At 54.6% G+C, this 27,238-nt stretch overlaps 2 protein-coding genes across 6 annotated transcripts in view; both read left to right on the top strand.

The window, feature by feature from the left end:
- ZNF385C (zinc finger protein 385C) overlaps positions 1–27,238 on the top strand; it is a 56,322-nt gene that overhangs the window by 18,916 nt on the left and 10,168 nt on the right. For 3 of the 5 annotated variants that reach the window (XM_063178950.1, XM_063178949.1, XM_063178953.1), the window contains one exon: positions 20,622–20,764. In XM_063178950.1, coding sequence (XP_063035020.1) covers positions 20,622–20,764 — 143 coding nt within the window. Of the gene's footprint in view, positions 1–2,831; positions 2,923–8,930; positions 9,040–20,621; positions 20,765–27,238 lie in introns of those variants that run through there. The other 2 variants (XM_063178951.1, XM_063178952.1) reach the window with 2 other exon arrangements.
- C30H17orf113 (chromosome 30 C17orf113 homolog) lies at positions 10,140–15,711 on the top strand. The gene is made up of 3 exons (XM_063178948.1): positions 10,140–10,391; positions 11,973–12,598; positions 13,535–15,711. Exons 2-3 carry the CDS (start codon positions 12,014–12,016, stop codon positions 15,065–15,067), a joined length of 2,118 nt encoding a protein of 705 aa, XP_063035018.1. The 5' UTR covers positions 10,140–10,391; positions 11,973–12,013; the 3' UTR covers positions 15,068–15,711.

Below are 27,238 nucleotides of genomic sequence, written 5' to 3'. Positions count from 1 at the left end.
TCTCTTTTTGCCAGGCTGCCTCTGGAGTCTAAGGCTGGGAAAAGCCAATCCTGGACAGCCAGCAAAGAATTTAACTGTGCCCTCAGCAGGGTTCAGAGCAATCCCTCTGTTGTGGTTCCTGGAGCCTGAACCCTGTGAATTGGTGGCATTGGTGGCACAGCTGAGCCCGAGCACCCTCCCCTTCTCCCTGCCCTCCCTCATGCTTTAAGCCACAGGCAGGATTTGAGCAGACCTGCCCAAGCAAGCCCGGCTTAGTGCATGTTTGGGATTTGCCTCTCCCAGGAGGGGTGGGTGTGAGGATGAGCTGCAGGCTGAGGGCTGGGGCCTGGGGCCATTTCACAGGAAACCCTCTGGTTCCATCCCCACGCTCTTGGGGTGCTCAGCCATCAGTGCCCCACATGTGGACAATGAAAGTGGTGACCACGAGGGGCTCTGGCATCTGACCTGTGCTGGCTCTGGGGGTTTTTTAGGGCCTCCCATGTGATGGTGGAGCTTTTTGACCCCTTCTCAGCCACTCCAGGGTAGATTCTTCACCAGCTTCACCCCACAGAGGAGGTTGTGGGGATCTGCAGCTTCAGGCTTTGCTCCCTGGGATGGGGGATGAGGGTCTGGACCCTGTGGGAGGCTTTGTGCTGCTGCCCTACACCAGCTCTGAGGTACAAATATAGCAAGTTATGGACAAATAAGGACAAATATAGCAAGTTATGCACCGGACAGACCCACAGGGCCGAGCTGGGAAATTCCAGTGATGTGCTGGGCAGGGCTGGCAGGCGTTAATGGCCAGGGCTGTAATCAGCACCTGCAATTAACCCCAGCTCCAGCTGGCCTCAAAGGCTCGGCCACAAAGTGCAGCATCCCACACGCCCTTCCAGCCCTCCGTGTCACTCCAGCTCCGTGGCAATGCTCACCAGGAGCTGCTGGCCTGGGTGGGATAAATGCAGCATGAACCACAGGGGAGAGGATTTATTGAGGGGATTTCTGGGGAGAATGAAGGGGCTGCTCAGGGCAAACGGAGGATGGAGTGGGGATCAGGGCTGTACATCAATCCAGAGGGGCTGGAGGTCAGGAGATGCCAGACTTGCTCATGGCTTGTGGTTATCCCTGGGAAAGGAGATCAGCATCGTTCTGGGATCGAGGAGCCCCCTGCTCCTCCCAGCCTTTACATTTCCAGCTCCCTGCAGTAACACCAAACCCCTGATGACATTAAACAAATTAATATGGGGTTTAAATAGCCTGCAGGGGGCCGGGCCAGGCGTGCGGGGCCAGCTGTCAATCCCGGATTAGCGAGTGCCCCGGCTAAACTTACTGCTGCTGTTAACGACCCTGACAACAACACCCCGCCTGCCCGGGGCTCTGCCAGGCTGCCCCGGTGCCAGCCGAGCCAGGCTGAGGTCTGGCAGAGAGAACCATGGCCCTGCAGCAGCACCCAGAGGGGCCCTGATGCCTTAAGTGCTTCTCAGTGCGCCAAAATTCTGTGATTTACCCCAAAAGTGCCCAGTCTGGCTGTGGCACGTGGGCACACCCAGGCATCTCATGGTTTAAAAGGTTCATTTTCATTCTGTATGGCCCAGTGGTTTCTGCCCAACTCCTTGTATTGTTTGACTGGAGAAAAATATTTCATTCCTTCCTTGTTCTTGTCTCCTGTTCAGGGAGGCAGGGGAGGTGATTGTTTCCCCTTTTCACGAGCAGGTTTTTCATTCCCCTGTTTAAAGGGCAGCAATGTAAGCAAGTCATGAGCCTCACCTCCTGAGAAGGAGCCAAAAATCAGCACAGAGAAGGTGCTGCCATGAGGAGGCACAGTCCTTGCTGAGGAGCTGATGGGGAGGGCAGCAGGCATGAAAACCTCAATCATGGATGGCTGAAATGAGCATCTCAATCATGGGGACTGAGCACCTCAGTTGTGGGGGGCTGAGATGAGCACCCCAATTTGGAGAGCTGAGATGAGCACCTCAATCATGAGGGGCTGAGCACTCCAATCATGGAGGGCTGAGATGAGCACCCCAGTCTCGGGGGGCTGAGATGAGCACCCCAGTCATGGAGGGGTTAAGATGAGCACCCCAGTCATGAGGAGCTGAGATGAACACCCCAATCATGAGGGGACTGAGATGAGCACCTCAGTCATGGAGGGGTTGAGATAAGCATTCCACTCATGGGGGGCTGAGATGAGCACCCTAATCTTGGAGGGCTGAGATGAGCACCTCAGTCACAGAGGGGCTGAGATGAGCACCTCAGTCACGGGGGGCTGAAAAGAGCACCCCAGTCTTAGAGAGGTTGAGATGAGCACCCCAATCATGGGTTACTGAGCACCTCAGTCACAGAGGGGCTGAGATGAGCACCCCAGTCACGGGGGGCTGAGATGAGCACCCCAGTCTTAGAGAGGTTGAGATGAGCACCCCAATCATGGGATACTGAGCCCCTCAATCATGGGGGGCTGAGATGAGCACCCCACCCGGGCCAGGCTGCCCGTGCCCACTCGTGTCACCCCCCGAGCCGATGTCTGCTTGGGGCAGACCCTGTGTGTTCCCAGCACTCAGGGCTGGGGCTGAACGAGCAGGGACCCGGTCCTTGCTGCCGGGGGTCGCGGTGGGTGACTGCCGCTGAGTGTCCCCTCCCAACCCCACAAGGACATTTCCCTCCAAATCAGCCACCTTAGAGCCCTCCCCTCGCCCCAAGTTTCGGGGTCCGGGCAGCCCCGGCTGTGCGGGGAGAGGGAGCTGCGGTCCCCCCGCCCATTCCCACGCCGATCCCGGTCGCTTCTCTCCCCCCGCGCCGCTGCGGGGCCGAGGCGGGGCCGGACGCGGGGCGAGGGGCGGCGGGAGCGGGAGCGGGGCTGCGCCCGCCCGGCCCTGCCCGCAGCTCTGCCCGGCGAGCGGAGGCACCAGCAGCGCCCAGGAGACGCAGCCGCATCCAAAATGCTCCTAGGTGGGTGACACGCAACTTTCCCGCAGCCTCATCTCTCTCTGTCTCTCTCTCCCTGTCGCCCTCCATCTCTCTCCTCTCCATCGCTCCTTCATCCCCCCGGTCGCTTCTCGGGGGTGCAGCCGCGGAGCTCGGTGATTTTGAGGGGATGGGGACCGGGTATGGCCTCGCCGCTGTCCCGGGGCTGCTGCTCCCCGGTTTGAGCGCTCCCGTGTTCTGCCGGGTTCCTCCAGCTGGAGGAAAGGGCGCTTTTCGGCGTCCGAGCTGTTTTTCAGGACAGAAAAACAGCGAATTGGTTTTTATTTTGCTGGTCGCTCTGCGCAGGTTGTGTGTGTGTGGGGGGGTCTCTTCTCCACTTTGCGATTTTGGCCACTAAGTTAACTCTAAATAGTGAAACATTGAGGTGGGTTATTTACTGCCGGGTAAAAAACCCGGGGATAAGCGGTACTCAAGGAGTCCGGGCTCAGAGTGAGGGGCTGGGAATGGGCTCGGCATCCAACTCAACTCCTGATTCACCTGTGGGGTCCCCATCCTGTTCCTAGCACGGCTCGGCACTCCAAATTATCCCCATCAGATTTTCCCATTTCTAAGCAAACGCTGTCGTTCCCATTCCTTACTGCCGTTCTGCATGAAAACCCCGTTAAGGAGCTGCTCGTGTTATTTGCATCAGCTGAGGCTGTACCCTACACCCACAAAATGGTCCCTCCCCGCCCAGCACACAGGCAGCCTGTTCCCTGGGCTCCCAGCCTGCTAATCCTAATTACTTACGGGCTTCAAGCTGAGTTTGACTCACTGCATCTTATTGATTTTTCCCAGGGCTGCAAAAAGAGGAGGGAAAAGGTTGTGTGCTGACGGGGCTGGATTTTGCCCTTGCTCTTTGTCTGGGTGTCAGCTCCAACTCGCGTTCCTGCTGCACCTGCGACACAGACGTTTGTTGGATGCTTTTTGTGTGATGTGAGGCTGGGGGAGAGTGACCAGCAGTGTCCTTGTGAGGGTGGCCAGGGGCAGTGGAGCTCCGTGGCCAGGCTTGGAGAAGCAGCAGTGAGCAGAATGTGATGCTGTTCTTGGTTCTGTGTGGGTTCAGGGCTGGTAATTTTAGTGGTTTTGTTATTATCGGTGTTAATTCTGCTGGGGAGGGAGAGTGGCCCCTGGCTGCTGGCAGGGATGGGGCTGGCACCTCCCTGTGGGCAGCAGTGCCACTTCTGTGTATGTGTGTGTGCTGTGCACATCTGCAGGCTGCTGTGCACTCTCTTTCCTCTGATAAGATTTCCTTTTGGGTGCCCAAGGGCAATCAAGCCAGGAACATGGATGTTAGCCTGGCACATCAGTCAGGTGCCCATGTTGGGGTGCTTGTCCCCCATAGATCAAACTGGCCCCAGCCAAGTCCCGTGGATCAATTTAATTTTTCTAATAGTTTGAAACACAATCTTTTCTCTGAAATGTCTTTCCCTGTCTCTCTGGAACGTGTAACACTACTCGGGATATTTATCTGGAGTACTTGTCAGGCAAAGCAGGCTTGAAAGACAAACTAAAGTCCAACCTCAGAGCTTGCTTTTCACTCTGTGGCCTCAGATATGGAGGAAATATTAAATACCCACTAAATCTTCAGTTTCGAATGGGCTCGCTGATGTTCCCCATGCTGCTCCAGGGGGAGGAATGTGGTGCTTTCATGGTGATTCCAGCCCTCTCAGGACCTCTGGGGTGACAGTGTGGGGAGCCTGGCCCCACTGAGCTGCTGGGTTTGGCTTTGGGGTTCCTTTGGCAGATGGTGGGACTGAGCTTTCCCCGTGCTTGTTTTGGGTGGATTTCCCTGTAAAAGCAGCAGTTGTTTTTATTACTGGGGCTTGCTCCAAGCAATGTCCTGGGGGACGCATCTGTCCCTTGGTTGCAACGCTGGGATGGGGGCACAGGGGGCTCTGACCTCCTCCAACAGCCTCAGCCTCCCCTTCAGAGTATTTTTAGACCAAGCTGTCATCTAATCTTGACCTCCAGGATGATGTGGGCTAAAAAATATCACTGTGTCTCCAGCATCAAGCCGAGGATGTAATTCACAAATCTCTTCAGTCCATTTTTAATTATGCCTCACCTTGCTGCAGCAATGAACTGCTAACGAGTGTTTTGGGCAAATGTGAACTTTTTTTTTTGAAGTTTCTCAGTGCTGATGTTCCTGGCAGGTGCTGGCGGCACCGAGGCTTTGATGGCTTGTTTCAGCACCCACCTGATGTCCCTGAGCTTGTAATGACTGCAGGGGCTGGGGATTTAGCAGATTGCTTTTTTTTTTTGTGTGCCTTTCCTGAGCGGGATGTTGGAAGGAGTGGGCTGGCTGCTCCCACTCTCCTCCTGAGTGATTATATTAGCACGGCCTGGGTAGGAGTGGCGGAAATTACAATGAAATACTAGAGGTGGGAAATAAAAATCTAATTAGAAAATGAGGACAGACGTGTGTCATCTCCCAAACTCTAAGCAGGACCATCCTGGCCATGGGGCAGCTGTGGTTGCAGGGGGTTGTGTGCTTCAGCTGGGGAGCTGTGCTCAGAGAATAATTCTGGCAGTAGAGGGGAAGAGAAGGACTTTGGTCCTCTTGGGAGGGGAAATATTGAGGTGGATTGGGGTTTCAAAGCCCTTTTGGTGCCCCAGGACTTGCCCTCCTGAAGTTTAAGTTGTACCCTTGGGGCAATTCCCCTTTTCCCCCTACCCAAGCAAAGCTGGGACCGGATGAGGCTCAAGTGGTTTCACTGCTTAGGGGGGTTTTGGGGACAGCTGTGCCACTGTCACACGCATTTTGGGTGTCACCACGGTGGTCTGTGTGCTCTTGGGGACAGCTGTGGCACTGTCACACGCATTTTGGGTGTCACCACGGTGGTCTGTGCGCTCTTGGGGACAGCTGTGCCACTGTCACACGCATTTTGAGTGTCACCACGGTGGTCTGTGTGCTCTTGGGGACAGCTGTGGCACTGTCACATGCATTTTGCGTGTCACCACGGTGGTCTGTGTGCTCTTGGGGACAGCTGTGACACTGTCACACGCATTTTGGGTGTCACCACGGTGGTCTGTGCGCTCTTGGGGACAGCTGTGCCACTGTCACATGCATTTTGGGTGTCACCACGGTGGTCTGTGCGCTCTTGGGGACAGCTGTGGCACTGTCACGTGCATTTTGGGTGTCACCACGGTGGTCTGGGATGGGAGGGAACAGCCCAGCAGGGATGGCCACTGGTTCTGCCACTGACCTACCAGATAGCCCTGGAAGTGTCACTTACCCTCTCTGAACCTGGCTGTCTTCTCGTGGGTCTCCTTGGCTCTCTGGGGGCTCAGTGCCAGCCCAGCCCCAGCTGTGTGAGGGAGGCACCTGCCTTCAGGTGCTTCAATAATAGAAATCATTAATTTTCACTGCTAATGGAAGAAACGCTGCACTATGAAAAATGTGCGTTGGCTTGGAGGCAATTCAAAAGGCTGGTGGAGACGGGAGCCCCTAATTTGTTCCAAATTGGTTATTTCACTGGAATGGTGAGAAAGCATCAATCTGAGGAGCTTTTCTCCCTTTTCATTTCTGTCAGCCGTTCCTCAGCTGTAATGAATTGGACTTGGCTGCAATTTTTACAATTTAAACGGTGCCCAGAATAAAGGCTGAACTGATGGGGGGCTCTGGTGCACTCCTGAGCTCTCCATCTCTCAGGGGGACCCAGGGAGGGGTGGGCAGGGGAGCCCAGATCAGGTTCAGTGTTTGCCACCTCCAGTCAGGATGAGCCCAAATCCCTCTCGAGCTCCTGTTGGTGGGGTCTTGGCTGGTTTGCCATGGCCTGGCAGCACTGCTGGCTGTGACACAGGGGACACTGAGCTGGCTGGGGTCTCTGCTGAGGGAGGCATCCCTAAATGCTGCTTTTACAGATCATTACCCGGCAAATGGGGAGCATTGGGAATTAAAATCCAAAGGGAGTTGGGCTCAATGTTTGTGGACAAGGGAGGAAAAGATGCTTGATAGAGCAAGACTGAGATCCAGTTTTGCTCCTCAGCAGCTGCTTTTGATACCAGTGCTGTGGGGTGAAGTTCCCTGTAGCTGCTGGGGAGAAAGATGCAGCCAAGCTGCCTCCCAAGGACCAGGTGCATGGACTGGAGGAAGCCCAGGCAGAGAGATCACCCTGTCCCTGCTTCTGCTCCTTGACAAAAGGGCTTTGCCCTTCTCAGCTGCTGCTCAGAGGAGCCTCAGCCTGGAGCTGGGGTCGCCGGCGGGGAGAGATGAGCATGTTCACTCCCCCTTCCCCTGCCCAGCTCAGTAATCCTGTTGTGGCCATGTCCAGAGTTTGCAGGAATGTCATCTGAGTTTATTTCAAGGCTTGTTCCCTGCCAGCTGCAGTCACGCAGCTGAAGGTTGTGACAAAGCTGTGCAGGGGAGCGAGGCACGAGGCTGCGTTCTGCAAGCTGGCAGTGCCTGTGGGCTGTGTGGGGGCCACCATGTCACCAAACTGGGGGGCTGCTTCTCCAGCAGCACCCCATGGTTCCCTGCTTACAGCCCACTGCCCATCCAAGCCCCTCCACAAGGATCTGAGCGTGCTGGAGCCAGTCTTTGTGCCCACAGCGGTGCTGGAAGAGAAGGAACACCCCCCTGAGCTGTGCAGGAGAGTTGGGACAAAGCTGGGGTCCCCCAGTGTGTGTCCCATCCCCTTCTCTGCATGGGAACACCTTCTCCTCCCCACATCCCTTCCAGTGTCAGCACATCCTGCAGGCCCTGTCCCTGCCAGATCCGCCCGTCCAGGCACCAGCCCGGGGGCTGCAGGAGTATTTTTAATTTGGCTGAGCTGACACGGTGCCGGGTGCTCTCTCCCACACGAGACAGCGGCTCCTCGCAGCCTCCCCCCTCCAGCACTCGCGGCAGGGACCGAACTGAGCTGTCACCACCTGCGGGTGGGTGCGAGGGATGCGGCTCCCGTGAGTCCTCCCTCCCTCCCCTGCATGCTCCCCGCTCGTTTTGGGGGCTGGCACGGTGGGGATTTGGGTGCAGAGGGTGAGCAGGGTGCTGGGTCTTTCCTGGTGGAGCAGGGATGGGCTCCCTGGGGTCAGCAGCTCTGGGAACAGCGGCACCTCTGCTGCGGGAACAGCGTGCGTCATTTCCCCGAGCCTGACTGGCTTAGAGCAGGGATGGAAACAAAATCTCATAAATATCTTTGGACTCGGGGATTTAGACTTTTTTTTTTTTTTTGGGTTTGGTCTCTTCTGTTCAGCTTATAGAAGGAATAAGAAACCCTCAGGGAACCTGTCCATGGATGTGTGGCTGGAGTGCAGGAAAGGGTGCCTGGAGCATCCCAGTGGGAGCTGCTGTGGCTGCCCGAGGTGTGGGATGCCAATGGAAACTGGGACTCAGATGGAAACTGTGGCTCATGGCTGCTGCCACCCTCGAGCCGTGGGGATGATGGATGTGCTGGTGCTCTGGGCACCTGCCCACCCAGCTCGGGAAAAACAGCCACAATTGGCTCCAGCCAAGGCTGCTGCTGCTGCTGCTGTGTGCAGTTAAACAGGAGTATCTCCACTCCAGTTCCTTTAGGAAGGACGTCTGACATCCGGCAGCTTTGTGAGGGCAGAGGGTCAGGGACATCCTGCAAATGCTGCCCAAAATTCGTGTTCAGTTGAGGCTTCCAGCAGGACTGGGTTTGCAGGGGAGAAGGAGTCAGTGGTTTGAGCCTTGCCTCTTGCACAGGGCAGGCAGAACAAGCGTGTTCTCCTCTGGAGTCCATTGGTCCCGTGGATTTTACTGCAGGGACTCCATGGAGGAGTTGGGAAGTGGAGTTGGTTCCAACCATTTCTAATTTGGGGTCGCTGGCCTTTGCTGTCCTGCTCTGGGTGCTGGGAATGGGACCAGGCGATGCTGCAGGCTCCTAAAAACTCATTAAAAAGGCTCAATCCTCTTTTCTCACGGCATTAGCACAAGAATAAATCGGGTGTGTTTTCACCCCAGGAGCCGGCTCTGGTTTCACCACCTCCAGCTCTCATTAACCCTGGGCTGACACTTCGGCAAGAATGTCCCCAGCACAGGAAGAGCCTCTTGCCCCAGGATATGTGGAGGAGCCTCAAGAGAGGAATTAACCGGGGGCCACCAGACCCCCCTGGTGCAGAGCCAGCTGGAGCCAGGTACAATCAGCTCCTAATCCAGGCAAATTCCGGTGGGCCACGTCCCTCCTCATGGCCCAATTCCACACCGAGTCTGGGTGGGAGCATCCTTCAGCTCCCAGGCACAGGATATGTGCTGGGAAACCAGGAGCCAGGTTCCCATCAGGAGTCCCAAAGCACACTGGTGCCCCTTGGGATTTCAGTGTTCTCAGGAGCTTTGTTTGGGGAAAGCAAATGTGGCACAAAATTCTCTTTCTGGAAGTAGTCGAGGCTCTAAATTTCACCATTTATTGCTAAAATAAAGCTTTAGGGATGTAGGGAACCCCTCTGCTCGTTAGGGAGCCCTGGGACAAGGGGCAGTCTTTCAGCTCCAGCCCTGCAGCCATGGACCAGGAGTGCAGCTAAGCAGGAACACCTTGTGGCATTCCCTAAAGGGCTTGGACTTGGATCCTGCCAAACCTCCGTGTCCACGGCTGGGTGCTGCTCTGCCCACAACTTGCAGAACACCTCCAAACCCCAGAAATACTCATCCTGGCTGGCTGCAAACCCTCCTGCAGCTCACCCTGTGCCCAGCTCTCAGCTGAGAGACCCAGGCTAGGATCCCCTGATGGGCACCACTCCTTGCACCTGGCGGGAAGCGATCCTGGGCAGGTGAGCATGGGGCAGGCACAGGGCACAGCTCCATGGGCTCCCCGTCCCCAGGACCCACTGTCCCCACCACATCCAGTGTCCCCACTGCATCCAGTGTCCCTGTGGCCCGACCACCACGTCCAGTGTCCCCGTGGCCCAGCCGCCACCTCGTCCGCTGTCCCCATGGCCCAGCCACCACATGCGGGGTCCCCGTGGCTCGGACACCATGTCCAGTGTCCCTGTGGCCCGGCCACCACCACATCCGCTGGCCCCACGGCCTGGCCACCACCACGTCCACTGTCCCCGTGGCCGCTGCAGCCACCACGTCCACTGTCCCCGTGTCGCGGCCACGGCCGCGGGGCCTTGCCCATGCCGGTCACCGCTAGTGGCCACTGCCGCCGTGAGCAGCCGGGAGCAGCCGTGAGGCAGACGGTGCTGGCTGCAAGATGGCGGCTCCCGTGCTCCGCTGAGGCGGGCGCCCGCCGCAGGCTTTGTTCCCGCAGCCGCCGCGCTCGGGGCCGCGGGGGCTGCGGGGCCGCCCCACGAACGCCCCGCTGCTTCTTTTTGTTTTATTTTTGGATTTTGCGTTGCTTGGCTGGGTTTGGGGTTTTTTCGGTCCGTTGTTTTGTTTTTGGTGTGTGTGTTTCTGGTTTTTTTTTTTTTTTTTACATTTTTTTTTCCTATTTAAAATCTGGGAAGTTTGCGAGCCCCCCCAGCCCAAAGCTTATGGCAGCTTTTCCATGGTACGTATGGAGGGGCGGGTGAGCGGGGTGGGCACGCAGGGCTGGGCTGGGCGCTGGGGCTGCTCCGCTCACCCTCCCGGGATGATGCTCCGGGGACAAGGCTCAGCTTGTCCTCCCACAACCAAACCCTCATCCTGCCCAAACTTGCAGGCTGCTGGGGGAACCGGAGTGTGCCCCCCATGCTGAGCTGCTGCCGAGCCCCCCGGGATGCTCAGTGCTGCTTTCACCCGTGGGCAGCAGCAGCAGCAGCAGCGAGGGGCGCTGGGCTGGTGCCAGAGCTGCGGGAATTGGGTGCTGTGGGAAGAGGTGCCACGGAGCTCTGCTCCATCCCAACCCCCGCCCCGGCCTCCTGCATCCCACACGCTAATTGCTGCTCTTTTTTCTTTTCTTTCCAAGGCAGCGGCTTCTGCCGGAGCAAGTGCTGGGGAGGGGGGGCTGTGGGGATGGCTTGGGAGGGAATGGGGTCAGTGACAGGGAAAGAGCACAGGAATGCTCCCCCTGGGGCCATGCAGGGATGGATGGGGTCGCTGTGCCAGGCTAACTTGCAGGTCACTCCACGCCCACCTGCCAGCGTTGTGCAGGGCACTGGCTCGGTGGGGATGGGTGTTGTGGGCTTGTTCTAACTCCTGAATTGCGAAGGTTCCTTCTCCCTGCTCCCACAGCAGTGGCTCTAGTTTGGGGGCTAGTTCTTCAGAAAAACCCCAAGTTCCTCATCGGTGGACTGATGGTATTCCCGAGTTTTCTTGCTGCTCAGTGTCCACGTTCTTTCTTTTTCCCTCTGCATTTTGGTTCTCCCCCTTCCCCATGCAGCTCTGGGTTCTTCCCCCCTCCTCTCACCAACACCTTTATCAAGGCTCAGTTTGGATTTTCAGTCCAGGTCATGGAGAAATGTGAGTTCAGACTGAGCGGGCCTGAAGTGCAGGGAGGAGGTCAAGTGAGTGGTTAAACCCTTCAGATCCTGGTTTGGTTACATCTTTAAGTGCTTTGCAGCCTCTAGCTCAGTAGATATTTGTGAGCTTGGCCTGGAGTGGAGTGTGTAACCCCCTGGAAGGGACACTGGGATGCCACTGAGCGTGCAGAGCATGGCTGTGCTGTCACGGGACTTGCCACGGCTTTGGCAATTCCCTGGAGGAGGGACAAGGCAGGGAGGACTGAGAGCACACGTGTGCACACCAGCACGTGTGTCTGGGCTAGCTCCCAGTCACCCTTGTTCTGCTCCAGGGCCCTGGCACTCACTGCCAACCCTCCTCTTGGGCTGAACACTCTTTTTTGGGTGTTTCATCCCCGCTGAGCCTTCCTCACCTTCCCAGTGCCAGCACAGTGGGTAAGGCTGCTCCTAGGGGAAGCCTGTGGGTGTTCCTGTGCTGGTGGGACCATTTGTGTGTGTGCCAGTCCCACCAGTGACACCGAGAGCTTCTGCTGGTGCTGATGAGGAGCTTGATGGGATCCCCATGTGTGGTGCTGGGGCTGCTGTCACCGCTGCTGTCACCGTGCCACTGTCGCTTGTGCCACCACAGCCAAGCCCCAGCTGAGGTTGGCAGGGCCCTAATCCCATTTCCCTTGTGTCTCTTTCATCTCCAGTCGGACCAGGAGAGTGGTAATAGACCTTCTTACTAAATTAAATGCGCGCACTGCTCCTGGAGGCACGGTGCGCTTCAACCCTAGCTGATTTCCCAGCCACAAGCAGCATGGTGCCTCCGGGGAAAAAGCCAGCTGGGGAAACTTCCAATTCCAACAAAAAGTGCAAACGCTATTTCAATGAGCACTGGAAGGAGGAGTTCACCTGGCTGGAGTTTGACTATGAGAGGAAGCTCATGTTTTGCGCGGAGTGCCGGCAGGCCCTGGTGAAGAACAAGCACGGGAAAGCGGAGAACGCTTTCACCGTGGGCACCGACAACTTCCAGCGGCACGCGCTGCTGCGCCACGTCACCTCGGGCGCCCACCGCCAGGCGCTGGCCGTCAACCGCCAGCAGCTGGCCTTCGACACCCCCCGTGCTGGCCACCCCGAGCTGCGCTCGCTCATCAAGGTGGAGGTGAACCCGGCCAAGGTGGCCGTCCTCACCACGGTCTACTGGATGGCCAAGGAGGAGATCCCCGATGAGAAGTGCTCCTCCCTGCTGAGCTTGCAGAAGTTCAACCTGTGCCAGGCGCTGCTGGCGTCAGAGCACAGCGAGTTCTACCACCCTGGCAGCGTCAGGGAGATGCAGGTGTGTAAGGGTGGGTAGGGGTTGGCAGCTGGGTGGTCGCTGCACCTGGCAGGACAGGGATGGTGCCTGTCCCCGCTGAGCTCCCTGAGCTTTGCAGGATGAGTGCTAATTGTCTCAGGAGTTCAATTAGCACAAGAGCACTGTGGGTTTTGCCTTTTTTTGCCCTAAACTGAGTGATCAGGAAGATCAAGTAGCCGGAGAGTTTAAGAGGGATTTCTGAATTTTACCAACGCTTCATGCCTGCTAAAATCAAATTAAATTTTTAGTGAGGCTTGGCTGTTTGCCAGGCTTTCAGCTCTCTGCAGAGCCTTATTTTGCTACTGATGGACTAAACCCACTAATTAGGTTTCCCAGCCTGTGGTGATCCTTGCAGCACTCGCACACACAGAGGAAGTTTTCCCTCCGAACTGGGGTGTTTGCCTGAAATGGGGGAAGTGTGAGTAAATGAGTAAAGATGGAAAAAACATTGCCATTTTGCTGCTGCTCCTGCCCCTGCTGTGCCAGTGAAGTGGAACTGCTGGAGTTGAATGGGGCAGGTGAATTCCTGGTGTCAGTGCCAGCATAGATGTGGGCTTGGGAATGGGTTGCTGGGGGCTTGAGTGGTCAGTGATGCTTGCTGGTGATGCTGTGTCCTGCTGTATCTCTGGGGCTCTGGCCCCAAGCTCAGGACAGGAACCCCCAAGCTCTCAGCAGCTTCCCATGGTGCTTGAGCTGCCAAACAGGAGCAGGAGGAGAAAGCTTGTTAGGGAAAAAGAAAGTGATTTCCAGCCTCTGTGTGCAAGGGCTTTTCCCTGGCTCGGGGCTCTTGCACTGCAGGAGCCTGTGGGTGGGAGCCCACCCGCTCACTCTGTGCCAAGTGCTGCTCATCTCCCACTGCCTCTGAATCTCATTTGTGTTTCTCTCTCCCTCCCTGCATCCCTCCTTCCACTGGCCCAGGCAGCCATTGCCAAAGTCCTCCACAACGAGGACAGGCACAGGATCAAAGCCTCGCCGTTCATTGGGCTGGTGGTGGACGAGACAGTGGATGTCCTGGAGCACCGCAGCCTCGCCGTGTTCACCACCACTGTCTCCCCCTGCAACGGGCAGACCTCCACCACCTTCCTGGGCAGCTTCGAGCTGCCTGCAGGGGAGGCCTCCACGGTGGCAGGCAAGGTGGGCGAGGTGATGCGCTCCTTTGGCATCCCCAGCATGAAGCTCACCTGGCTCAGCGCTGACAGTGCCTCGCTGGTGGCCGAGCGGCTCAGCGGGGTGGGGACGGCGCTGGGCTCGCTCTGCCCGCTCCTCACTGAGGTGCACTGCCTGTCCCACGGCACCTCCCTGCTGCTGGCCGAGAGCATCAGCACCATCGAGTACCTCCAGAAGTATGAGACCACTGTGGATGCTGTGTATAGGCTCTACTCCAGCTTCCAGGGGGAAGGGGAGAGCCTGCAGGAGCTGCGGAGGGTCCTGGACCTCTGTGAGATAGACCTTGGGAGCCCCAAAGCCATCCACTGGACCTCTATCTTCCCAGCTGTAGAAGCCATTGACTCCTCGTGGCCCACGCTGGTGCTGCTGCTGGAGAGCCAGGCAGAGTGCTCACCCGTGGCCCGTGGCCTCTGCGAAGAGCTCAAGAAGTTCCAGTTTGTGGCCTTCACCAAGATCCTCCTGGATGTCCTCCCCATCTTCCAGAAGCTCAGTCGTTTCTTCCAGATCGAGGATTTTGACCTCTCCATCTTGAAGCCCATAGTCTCGGCCACGGCCACCACGCTGCAGGCCCAGCAGAGCACCAGTGGCCAGAACCTCCAGGAGTTCCTCAGAGAGATGAACAAGCACCCACAGGATGGCCGGGAGGGCGAGAGCCGCCTCTACTACAAGGGTGTTGAGCTTGCCAACTGCTCCCAGGTGCACCTGAAACACTTTGAGCACCTGAAGGACAGCTACCTGGAGAAGGTACGGGGCAACCTGCTGGACAGGTTCCCCAGCAGCGTCCTGGAGGCCATCAGCTCCTTCTCTGCCATCTTCAACCCCAAGTGCTACCCGCAGTCTCTGGAGGACATTGGCAGCTATGGGGTGAGCGAGCTGAATTTCCTGCTGCGGGTGTACTCGCGGGTGGTGGTGAGCGAGAGGGCCCTGAGCGACTTTCCCCTCTTCAAGCGCATCGTCTTCAGCCTCAGCCAGCTCTCCTTCAAGGACCTGTGTGTCAAGCTGGTCTACAGCAGCTCTGAGATGCACGAGCTCTTCCCAGACTTCGCTGTCCTGGCCGCTATAGCCCTGGCCTTGCCGCTGGGCTCGGTGCTGGCCGAGAAGATCCGCCGGGGCCGGGAGCTGCTGCAGCGCGGCCGCTCGCGCCTCGCCAGGGACCAGGGGCTCTCTGACCTCATGAAGATCGCCATCGACGGGCCAGCCATCAGCGAGTTCAACTTTGCCTTGGCCATCGAGTGCTACGAGAGCATGAGGGAGTCTGGGTTCATCGTGGCGCAGGTGAAGTGAGCGTGGCTGGTTTGGAGCCCTTGGGGCAGCCCCCGGGGCCAGCTCAACGCCGCCTTTCCACGTCACTGGGCACTGCTGGAGCTGGGCAGCTGCGCTGGATGGTGACCTGCTCCGTGCTGGGAAGAGAAAACAGGATCCTCATGCCCCAAATCTCTGTTTGAATCGCCCAGAATTCAGAATCCCAAGGCCACCCGAGATCCCGAATTGCAACGAGTTTTTTCCAAGGGTTTGTCATCATTTTGTTTTGGGGAGAGGAAGGCAAAGCTCTTGAGCTCAAATGTCACGTTGCCTTTGCACAGAGATACCCGGCAGCTTTTGCTTAATTCTCTGCAAAAATATGGGATTTTTGTTATTCTGGAGCCTGGAGAGTGAATGCAGAAAAGGCAGCACATCCTCCGAGCTCTGCGCCGACCCCAACATGCCTGGCGGTGTCGTGTTGGTGTTCCTTGCACACAGCACAGGGTATTTTTAGCAGTGGCATCAAGTCATGATCATTTCAAGAGCAAGAGATTTAGGGAATGATATTGTAATGGCTGAGGAAATGTTAACTTTAAATGCATCGTTGTGTACATATCTGTATGTGTGTATATATATATATATAAATATACATATATAAATATCTATATTAAAAAGGTCTATCTTAATTTTCCTAAAGTTTAAAGATATCTGAAAGGACTTTTTTTTTTTTTTTTTTTTTTTTTTTTTGCAAGGACAGAATAAATTATGAGGAGGGGTCCAAAAACAATCAATAGCTAATTCTTGTTCTTTCCAACACGTCCTCACCTCTCCAAGTTCCCCTTGCACCATGAACTCTTGGCAACCTGCAGTCTGGGAGAAAGTCCTTCAACACCTGCTTTGGGGCCAGCTGGAGGTGTTCAGCTCATATTTCTGCTCTGAAGTGTTACTGTCTGTCCTGAGGTGAGCAGAGCTGTTGGTGCCTGCAGCAGCCTGGAGCTCAGAGCCCTCTGCCCACAGGTCTGTGGTGCTGCTGGTGTGTTCCAGTGTGACTGGGCTTTGGTGGTTTTCACTTAGAGGGCTGTTTCCTTCACTTCAGACTGGTTCTAATCAGCAGTAAACCCAGTGCAGCAGCATGAAGCATTACCTGAATTGAATCCTGAGAGCCAGGTCCTCTGCTGGGGCTGCCAAAAGCTGGAAATGGGAGGATGTAGCAGATCTGCTGCCCCACAGGGCAGGTCTGCTTGCTCTGGGAGTCCAGTGCAGTGCAATCTGTTTGTTGCCAGTCCAGATCCCAGAGGTGCTGGGGCTGCACTGGTGCTGCCATTGTGGTCCAGCATTGTGACTGGGGGTTGCTGTTCTCTGTCCATCAGCCTTTGGCATTGAGGAGCCTCCTGGAAGCGTGCTTGGCCAGAGACAAAACCTTTAAAGCTGTGGGTAAGGATTTAGAGACACCATCAAAATTTGCTGGAGAACATTTCCCAAGCAGGAGGGAGCCTCTGTGTGAATGAACAGCTCCATCTCCATCTGGCCTGGGCAGACTCTGTGCCAGATGCTCGCTGAGGCAGCGGCGTCTGCGGGGATGGGTCCTTGGCAGGCTCCTGTTGGTGTGAGAACCTGCAGCCCTGGCCCTGCCACCTTCACAGGCAGCTCTGGGAGCTTCACACAGAGCACAACAGTTGTTCTGCCTTACAGGGAGCAGGAGAAAAACCTGCTGCAGGTGTGTGTTCAGTGGCTGTGCAGGGTGAAGGGGTGTGGGACAGGCTGGGGAGGACAGCCAGACACAGTTTGGGTGAGTTTGGGCTGAAAATTCCTTAACATTCAGAGGGATCCCTACAAAATTAACTTGTCTGTGGGACAGGAACCGGGCTGAGCTCCAGGTAGAGAATGTGCAGGCTGAGCTCGGTGGCTGTGCAGGGTGAAGGAGTGGGGGACAGGCTGGGGAGGACAGCCAGACACAGTTTGGGTGAGTTTGGTTAAATGTAGGGCTGAAAATTCCTTTAAATTCTGAGGGATCCCCACAAAATTCACTTGAACTGGGCTGAGCTCCAGGTGGAGAATGTGCAGGCACCAGTGTCTCTGGCTGAGCCCAGAGCAGGGGACACACAGAACCACATCAGGGACATCGTGGCTTTGACACCTCTTGCTCTGGTGGCACCTGTGGACCTGGGTGGGCACAGAGACAACCCCCCAAGCTGCAGCAGGTGCTCGTGGCAGGAACACATGGTTCCTGTGCTCCTCTCCTTGCAGCAGCCCCTTGGAATGCTCTGTCCCAGGAGGATCTGCAGTGCCAGAGCAGCAGCATTGGTGGGGAGGTGGGGGAGACAGAGCAGGGGCTGTGACAAAGAGCTGAACCACTGGGGGCCCGTTCACCCACCTGCTGCTGGCTGTGCCTGTCACCTTGCCTAAGGTCGTGTCATTCTATACAGACCTGGGACCCTGCCACTCTCCTAAAAGCAAATCTCCTTAATTGAGTGTCTAATTAATACCTAAAAATACTGCCCTCAGCTGCTGCTGGAATCTGCCCTGCAGCAAAGGTAAGGCAGGACCCACAATGCCATAGCCCTGTGACCTTGGAAAGGTGCCCCGAGAGCGTCCTGCAGGTGCCCCAGAAAAATCCTGCCCATCTGCAGGGTCTCACAGGGGGTTCTGAGCTCTCTCTACCTGCCTGGTTTATCCCAGAAATGTGTTTAACCCACAAATTTGAGCTCAGGGATGTGCCAGAGAGGTTGACATATCTTCTCAGTACCATTGGTGGGCAGCATCTGCTGCAGGTGGTGGCCAATCCTGGAGTCTGTGTCCCCTCAGTGCTCATCCTGTGCCTGCCCAGTGCAGGAGCTGCTCCCCAGGGACTGAAACCTTCAGCCCAAGCATTGGCTGAGCTGCAACATCCCTTCTTGTAGGCACTGATTTTGGGGATAAGGTGGTCACCCACCTCTTGTTCATCCCAGATATATATGTGTGTATATGTATATATACATATATATATACATACATATATATATATATGTATATATGTATGTATGTATATTATATATACACATTATATATGTGTGTATATATGTATGTATATATTATATATATAAAAATATGTGTATGTATCTATGTATATTATATATATACATTATATATGTATACTTTTAATATATATTATAGCTATATATATAAATAAAAATATAAATATAAAAATGTGTGCATATTTATATTTATATAATTTATAATAATAATTTGAAAAATAAAAATATAAAACTATATAGATTTTATATATAATATATAATACATAATATATATTATATAAATTATTATATATTATATAATATATATTATATTATATGTTATATATTATTTATTGTATATTATATATTATATATTATATATTATATATTATATATTATATATTATATATTATATATTATATATTATATATTATATTATATAATATAATATATAGTAATGCTAATTTATTTATTAATATATATACATATATATTTTAATAATTGTAATAAAAATATAATTATTTATATATTTATATTTACCATTTTATTATTTTTATTTTTATTTGTGTGTGTGTGTGCATATCTATATTTTATGTTTTTAAGGCCAGTGCAAACCACCCTGGCCGTGATGAGTTTCACCCTCCATGATCCAGCCCCAAATCCCTTTGCTGCTCTCTCATGGGGCCCCGGCTGTGTGTGCTGGGTGGTCCCAGGGCAGCTCCTCTGGCGCCAGCCCATCCATCTCCAATGATTTGATGTAGAAACGCTGTTTCACGCCTCACAAGGTTAATTATGCACCCCTCACCCAGCGCTGCTCGCTGCTGCCGTGCTGTTATTTATTTATTTTGAAGCGGTTTCGCAGATTTCCCTCCTGGGCGACTCTGGAATTAACTCGATCAGTGCACGCCTGATGAAGCAAACCCTGATTCCTGCCCGGAGTCAGGCCTGGCTCGGGCATGGCTCCGGCGCCGCGGCAGAGCCGCCGCGTGCGCTCGCCCAGAAAGAGGTCGTTGGTGCCCGTGGGGCTGGCGACGAGCGCTGGCTGCTGCTCAAACCCAGGGAACCTCTCGAACTTTGGGTTTCTGATGCGGCTCACATCCTGCACCAGCCGGGATTGGCGTGGGGAGGGTGCGGAGCAGAGCGAGGAGCAGCAGCAGCCTCGTTCTGCATGGCTGGAATTGGGGTGCTGGTGGAGAGTTTCTGCTGTGGGAGTGGGGGCTGGCCAGTCAGCGTCCCACAAGGGTGTTCTCAGGTCCAGGAGGATGGTGGGATGGGGTTGTGCTGTGCCAAGGGATCCATGATGCCTTCGAGTTGGAAAAGAACCCAAACCTCAAAAAAATCCAGAGGAACGAGGAAAATTGACCTTGTCCTTGCTGCAGGAAAGGGGATGGGGCTGTGGGTAAGGCAGGACCCACAGCCTTATCCCTGTGTCAACATTATCCCTGTGCCAAGGGATCCATGATGCCTTTGAGGTGGAAAAGAACCCAAACCTCAAAAAAATCCAGAGGAACAAGGAACGCTGACCTTGTCCTTGCTGCAGGAAAGGGGATGGGGCTGTAGGTGAGGCAGGACCCACAGCCTTATCCCTGTGTCAACATTATCCCTGTGTCAAGGCAGGACCCACAGCCTTATCCCTGTGTCAACATTATCCCTCTGTCAAAGGATCCATGATGGCTTCGAGGTGGTAAAGAACCCAAACCTCAAAAAAATCCAAAGGAATGAGGAATGCTGACCCTGTCCTTGCTGCAAAAAAAGGGACGGGGCTGTGAGTGGGTTGGTGGGTTGGAGGGGTATGAAGCCATGTGGGATGTGAGTGGGCTCTTCTGGCTCACAGCATTCTGAAACCATTTCTTATTTATTGTGTTTGATTAGTTCATTTATTTTATTTTAGCTTTCCCCTCTCCTTGCTCCCAGAGCTGGGCAGGGACTCTCTCTGGCAGGGATGCTTCCCTTTCCTCATCATCTGTGATGCTGGGATGGGGAGCAGGCTGCAGACAAACCTCTGCCTGGCCTCCCTTCCCTCCTTCCCTCAGTCCCACGGGTGTTTTCTGTTGAAACAGAACATTATTAATAACTCTGGGCTATTTTTAAATCCCACGCTGGAGCGCGTGGTTCGTTTGCGGGGCACGGGGAGCGGCGGCTGTGCCGCAGGACTGGGGGCAGCTCTGCCTCTGCCCTGTGGCTGCTGCTGGCAGCCAAATCCTCCCCAGCCATGGTGAGGAGCCCTGGTGTAGCTGGTTTGGGGGAGCCCAGGGGAGGAGCTGCTTCCCTGGGGGAGGTTTGGACACTTTCTGAGGCTTTGGACTCCTGCGCGCGTCCTCGCTGGGATGCGGAGGCGGCAGCGTCCAGCCTGGAACTGGGGTGCTGGTTTGGAGCCTGGAAGGTTTGGAAGTTTGGAGTTTGGAGGCAAAGGGGTGCCCAGGGCCACCCTGGGCTGGGGTCTCTCCTTGGGGGGGTTCTGTGGTCCATGGCAGATGTCCCCACGTGCCATGTCTGGTGTGCTCTGTGCAGATGTCCCCGTGTGCCATGTCTGGTGTGCTCTGTGCTCCTGTGCCAGCAGGGATCACCGGGGCTAACGCTGCTCTCTCCCTCTGCCTGCCCAGGTCCCTCCGGACACAGCAGCCCCCTCTTAGCATCACTGCCCATCCCTGGCCGGCCTCTCCATCCTCCCTTGGACATCAAGCACTTCCTGACCTTCAGGCTCAACGGGACATCACCGCTCAACCTCTTCCCCAACTTCAACACGGTGAGTGCCCATCTGTGGTGGTGTTCACAGGGATCCCAGGAGGAAATGACAATCTGACTCCATGTTTCAGAAGGCTGATTTATTATTTTATGATATATATATATTATATTAAAACTATACTAAAAGAATAGAAGAAAGGATTTCATCAGAAGGCTAGCAAGGAAAGAAGTGGGATGATAACAAAAGCTTGTGACTCTCAGAGAGTCCGAGACAGCTGACTGTGACTGGCCATTAATTAGAAACAACCAACATGGCCTAATCACAGATGCACCTGCTGCATTCCACAGCAGCAGATAACCATAGTTTGCATTTTGTTCCTGAGGCTTCTCAGCTTCTCAGAAGAAGCAATTCTAACAAAAGGATTTTTCATAAAACGTGTCTGTGACACCCAGGGAGGATGAGCATTGAATCCCTCCTCCCCTAGAGCAGTCCATCCTCTGCTTGGCACCACTCCTTGAACCCTACCAGGTAGTTTTTGGTTTAATTCCTGGGGTCTTTGGCTGCTGGACACCAGTTCAACATGCCCACTTTGCCCTTAGCTCAGAGAGATTCCTGCCCAGCCAGAGCCTGTCAGTATCAGAATTAAAAACATGGTTCATTTTAACCAAGATCAATTGGATTTTGCCCCTGGAATCAATAGTAATAAAGTAGCTCTGGAGAGCAGTTCATTAGTTGAAAATTAAATAAGGAAAAGAAAAGAAAGAGAATGTACTACAGAGATGAGGAATGTGGCTGGTGCTGTGGATGTTGGGGGACTCAGAGTGCTGGGGGGCTGCTCCCACCCCCCATTTGGGCTCCAAATCCTGACCTTGGACCACCAACCCAGGATTCTGGGGTGGGCAATGACACAGATCTTTAGAGATGTTCCATTAGACACTTAAACTGACATGGATGTGACCAAAGATACACCAGATATCAGGTGTGGAATGGTTTTCTCCCCATGCTGCACTGCTCCCCCAGACTGGTCCCAGCCCCGTGGGGGTCTCTGTCACCCCTGGGTGCTGCCAGAATTGTTGTGGAGCAGGTTCTGCTCTGGGTAAGGCAGAACTCAGGGGCTGCTCCCCATCTCTGCCCCAGAGGCACTGCGTGCTGGTGTGGGGAAGATGAATCAGGAAAGCCTTATAAATATGATTGTCTGGTAAAAGATTTTGAGAATATGGAAACTATAAGTGAGATTGAAATGAAAGCAAGCTTTGAGATCCCTCAGTTACTGAACAACTGGAAAACAATGGTGTGGCCAGCTGAAGGTGAAACAACACCCTGTGCTTGCAGGCAGCTCCAAGGGTCAGAGCAGACCCTACAGCTTGGCAGAAGGGGCCCAAAGAGGAGTTTTTAGGGTTTAAAATGGAACACAGGGTGGTAATGTAATGATTCTTATAGGGTGTATGTAAATGCTATAGGATTTGTATATTGTACTAGATTGGTTAGTGAGAATTAGAATATTCTACGCAGAAGATTTATTGTATTGTAACAGGAACCTCGCTCTCTTACCCTTTTACTCTCTCACCCTTTTACTCTCTTACCCTCTCATCCTCTCTCCCCCTCTCTTCTCTCAGCCTGCTCTGAGCTGTGCCTGGCAGCTCCCAGCAGGGCCCTGCACTTGACCCTTTGCAATAAACCCCAAATTCCTGACCTGGCTGCAGAGATCTCTCCTCTCCGTCCACCCCCACCATCCTAGCCCCCTGCACTCCTACATGCTGGTGTTTTGGGGTTCAATCAATGCCCATTGTTTTCTCTCATCAGCCTGGAAATGGGATTTTCCTGAGCCCCCTCCCTGCTCACTCGCCTTTAGTGAGTGGCTTTGAGCTTAAACGTGCTCAGAAGATGCAAATTATCACCAAGATCCTCAAAGACAGTCCAGAAATCAGGCACAGGATTCCTGTTGCTGTTGAATGGATTTGGGCTCTGAGTCCTTTATGCTCTTTTGAAGCCCCAGCCCAGCCTCTCCCCGGGCTAATGAGCTGGAACACGGGACAGGAGGGGTTTTGATGCCATTATAGCTCCTGCTTTCTGTCTGGGCTCTTTTTTTAGTCTCTGGAGTCAGGAGTGAACTTGACCCAACGCCTGCTGTCCTCCCCTCTTGGCTCCCACCTGCCGCTGCCTCACCCACGGCTGTTGCCTTAAAAAAATCTCTCATTTGGAAAATGAATCTGGAACCTGCTGATGGCTGCTGTGCTCCACGTGGATGGGGCACACACACACACACAGAGATGCCAGGGGAGGCTGTCCCTACTGTGTGGGCACCTGGAGCCGCTCTGAGCTCGGAGCTGAGCCCGGTGTGTGCTGCTGGCTGATGGCCCAGGGGCAGGAGCTGCTCTTTGGGGGTGTCTGTGCTGGAGATGGGGCCAAAAGAGGCTGGGAGAGGTGCAGGGTGTGCCAGGGTGGTGGCTCTGAGGAGCCAAGCAGAGCTTTCATCCCAAAGGATGAGGGGCTGGAGCATCCCTGCATCCCTGAGCTGCTCTAGAGGAGCCCAAAGAGAGGCTCCATCCATCAGGATGGGGAACTGGGACATCCCTGCAGCCTGAGCTACTCTAGAGGAGCCAGAGGAGAGCTTCCATCCCTCAGGATGTGGGGCTGGAGCATCCCTGCAGTCTGAGCTGCTCTCCAAGCTCTGGAGGAGCCAGAGGAGAGCTTCCATCCCTCAAGATGAGGAACTGGGACATCCCTGCAGCCTGTTCTAGAGGAGCCAGAGCAGAACTTCCATCCCTCAGGGTGAAGGGCTGGGACATCCCTGCAGCCTGAGCTGCTCTCCAAACTCTGGAGGAGCCAGGGGAGAGTTTCCATCCCTCAGGATGAGGAACTGGGACATCCCTGCAGCCTGAGCTGCTCTGGAGGAGTAAGAGCAGAGCTTCCATCCCTCAGGGTGAGGGGCTGGGACATCCCTGCAGCCTGAGCTGCTCTCCAAGCTCTGGAGGAGCCAGAGCAGAGCTTCCATCCCTCAGGATGAGGGGCAGGAGCATCCCTGCAGCTTCCTTCCCTCAGGATGTGGGGCTAGAACATCCCTGCATCCCAAGCCAGGCCGGTCAGGCTCCACTTGAGGGGACAGGGATGGAAGGATCAGTCAGGGTCTGCCCTTTGCTGAGGTTGCTGCCACATTGCAGCAGGATCTGGGGGTTCTGTTTTCGTGCCCTGCATGGCTGGAGGTGCAGTGAGGGCTCAGAGGTGCCCTGCAGAGCAGGAGCTGTTTGCTCTGCCCAGCAGAACACTCCCAGCAGGTCACTGAGCTCCCATGAACCCAGCAGATGTTTCACTCCAGAGCCAACAAAACCCTTCCAGGCTGCCTCCTGTCACTTAGAGCAACAACCAGGGGGGGAAAAAAACCCTCTCAGCACTTTCCTTGCTCCTTCCCTCAGCTCGGGATGCTGCAAATCCCCAGGACCCAGCAGCGCCTGGTCAAACTCAGTCAGCAGACAGGATCTGAGGGGATGCTGCATCCCTGTGAATTCCTGCCCTGACCTCAGTGGCCACAGCACAGGGGTGGCTATTTATACCAGCAGGAACATCCAGGGATAAATAAAGTAATGTGAGTCAATGGGAATTGAGTATAAAGCTGGGATCTTTATTCCCCAAGACTGCTGTGCCCAAAGCCACCTCTGCTGCTGGCTCCATTCCTTTGGGAACTGCCAGGAGGAGCCTCAATCCCTGGCTGCAGGCACTGGTAAGTGCCCCCCACAGGAGCTGGGGGGGCTTTTGCATGTCTGGGAGAGCTGTGGCAGGGAGGGACAGAGGGGTGTTTGTGTTTGGGTTTGGGGAGAAGCACGAGGGTTCTCAAGTGTGCTTGAGCTGGGCTGGGCTTCTGGTAAAGCCCCTGGGACCATGAGTGCTCCCATGGGGTGGGCAGCTTGAGGCAGAGCTGGTGTTCACTTTGGGACAGCAGGAGCAGAAATGAGTGTTCTGGCCAGCCCAGCCCCTGGTGTGTGAGTCTGTGCCTGTTGCAGGTGCTCTGGTGGACACAGCTCCTTGCTGTGCCACGGGGTGGACTTGGCACAAGCACAAGAAAGATTCAGGTTGGTGCCACCACCCTGGCATAACCCCAGGAGGATGAGGAGTGCCTGTGCTGGGCTGTTCAGCACCACCACCACCAGTGTAGTTGAGGCTCAAATGCCTCTTCATTTATATGCCAGAAAAGTGAGTAAAATCTCATGGCAAACAGGCACTTCGTTAATCACCTGCTCTTACCATTCTGCTCGCTCTTGGAAAGGAATTTGGGGTCTTGCATGAGGAGGATGAGGAGACCCTGTGCTGGGGCTGTTCAGATGTGGCTCAGATGTGTCCCACTGGCTTCATCACTGGTTTGGGATGACACCAAGAGAGTCCCTGGCCTCATTTGTGTCCTTGTGCCAGCATCTCCCTTTCCTCTGCATCCTCCTGTGATCCCCACCCTGCTCAGGGTGTGGATGAGCCCATGGGAGCTGCCAGGGCTTGGTGGGTACAACCAGCTGGAATTGATGGGAAGGTTGGAGCCATTTTTCTTTTCTGAATAGAAAAGTTGGTGTTTCTCTGGAAAATAAGTCCAGGCCCAGCATCCCAGCAGCATGGGGGTGCTGCCAGCAGCATGTTGCAATGTTTGCTGTCAGGCATGGAGCATCACCTTGGCCATCTGCAGCTTCCCCCAGGTCTCTGCTGAACCCCAAATGCCTCTTCATTTATATGCCAGATAAGTGAGTAAAATCTCACAGCAAACAGGCACTTCATTAATCACCTGCTCTTACCATTCTGCTCACTCCTGGAAAGGAATTTGGGGTCTTGATAATGGTGCTGTTGTCCAGGCATGTGCCTCGAAGACTGATGCACCTGTCTGGGCAGTGAAATAGCTTTGCAGAGAAATATGATCACTGAAAACCCCTGGCTCTCCTGACAGCAGGGCTCAGATAAGATAATCTCCCTGTGCCACAGGCTAGGGAACAATACTTGCATTATAGATTGGAGCCACGCTCAGACAAAGAGCTTATTCTTATGTTTTCTTCCTTAATAAATGCATTTTGTTAAAAACAATTATGGCTTTTGGAAGCAGTTTGGTGCTTGGGCTGTGGAATGAGGCCGAGCCCTGGGGTGAGACAGACGGGCTGGGGGCTGGCACTGGCCACAGGCTTGGCCCCGCCACAGCCCTGGGCAGGCTGGAGGACAGACAGACTCCTGGCAGGGCACTGAGGGGTTCTGTGTGTGCCCAGCCTGGTGACTGAGTTGTCATTGCTGGGTTTGAGAGGGTGGAAATCACATCTGGGCAGCAGTGGGGCAGCTCAGAGGGGCTTTTGTGGGCTCTGTATCTTGGGTGTCCCTCCTGTATCTTGGGTGTCCCTCCTGTATCTTGGGTGTCCCTCCTGTATCTTGGGTGTCACTCTATCTTGGGTGTCCCTTGTGCCCTGGCACCCCTGTGGGCTCTCAGTGCCCTGTGGGCTGGCACACATGGCCCTGCTTGTGCCTTTGGCACTACATGGGGACATCCCAACTCTCTGGTGAGGAGCACATGGAGAATGAACGGCCACATTCTTGTTTTGGCCACCTCTGTCCCCCATTTTGGTGGTTTCTGCTCCTGTTGAGGGTAAGAGTAGCCAGTGAGGTTCAAACAGAAACTGGTAATTTGTCATCTGTGGCACAAATGTCTGTGTGGGGGGAGAGGGGACTTGGGCACACACTGGTGCAGATGGGGCCTCATCCCTTCTGCCAGACCCCAGCCAACATTCAGACCTGGTGGATTTGATGGATCCAGGCCTGGTGGATTTGATGGATCCAGACCTGGTGGATTTGATGGATCCAGGCCTGGTGGATTTGGTGGATCCAGACCTGGTGGATTTGTTGGATCCAGGCCTGGTGGATTTGATGGATCCAGGCCTGGTGGATTTGTTGGATCCAGGCCTGGTGGATTTGTTGGATCCAGGCCTGGTGGATTTGTTGGATCCAGGCATGGTGGATTTGTTGGATCCAGTCATGGTGGATTTGATGGATCCAGACCTGGTGGATTTGATGGATCCAGGCATGGTGGATTTGATGGATCCAGGCCGGGTGGATTTGTTGGATCCAGGCCTGGTTTGAGCAGGACAGGAGCCAGTGTTCCCACAGCACCTTGCCCTGTGCAGGGGAGCCTCCATGGCTGCATCCCCTCAGCAGATGCATCCCCTGCCCCTTGCAGCTCTGTGAGCTCTGTGGCCTTGGCAGTGGCTCCTTGGGAGTGTGACAGGCCTGGGGGTCACCAGGTCATGGTGCCACATTGGGGCAGCCATCAGGACACCCCAGAATCTCTGATGGTCACAGTGACCCCAGGATGTGTCAGAAAGTCTCTTTTCCCAGCCTGGTCTTTGAAGAAGGAGTCAGAATTCTTCAGTTCTCGTTCTCAAGGTTGTTTATTGTTTCTTATCTATAAAATTCTTTCTCTGACCCACTGAGGTCTCTCTGGCAGGTTGGGTTGAGGCACACTGGTGTTATCTTTTTATACTAAAAACTACATGTACAGTATTTACCATAACTTCCCAATAC

Source organism: Melospiza melodia, chromosome 30 (assembly GCF_035770615.1).
Source record: "Melospiza melodia melodia isolate bMelMel2 chromosome 30, bMelMel2.pri, whole genome shotgun sequence".
NCBI classification, from domain to species: domain Eukaryota; kingdom Metazoa; phylum Chordata; class Aves; order Passeriformes; family Passerellidae; genus Melospiza; species Melospiza melodia.
This window is presented reverse-complemented; position numbering and strand designations above follow the sequence as displayed.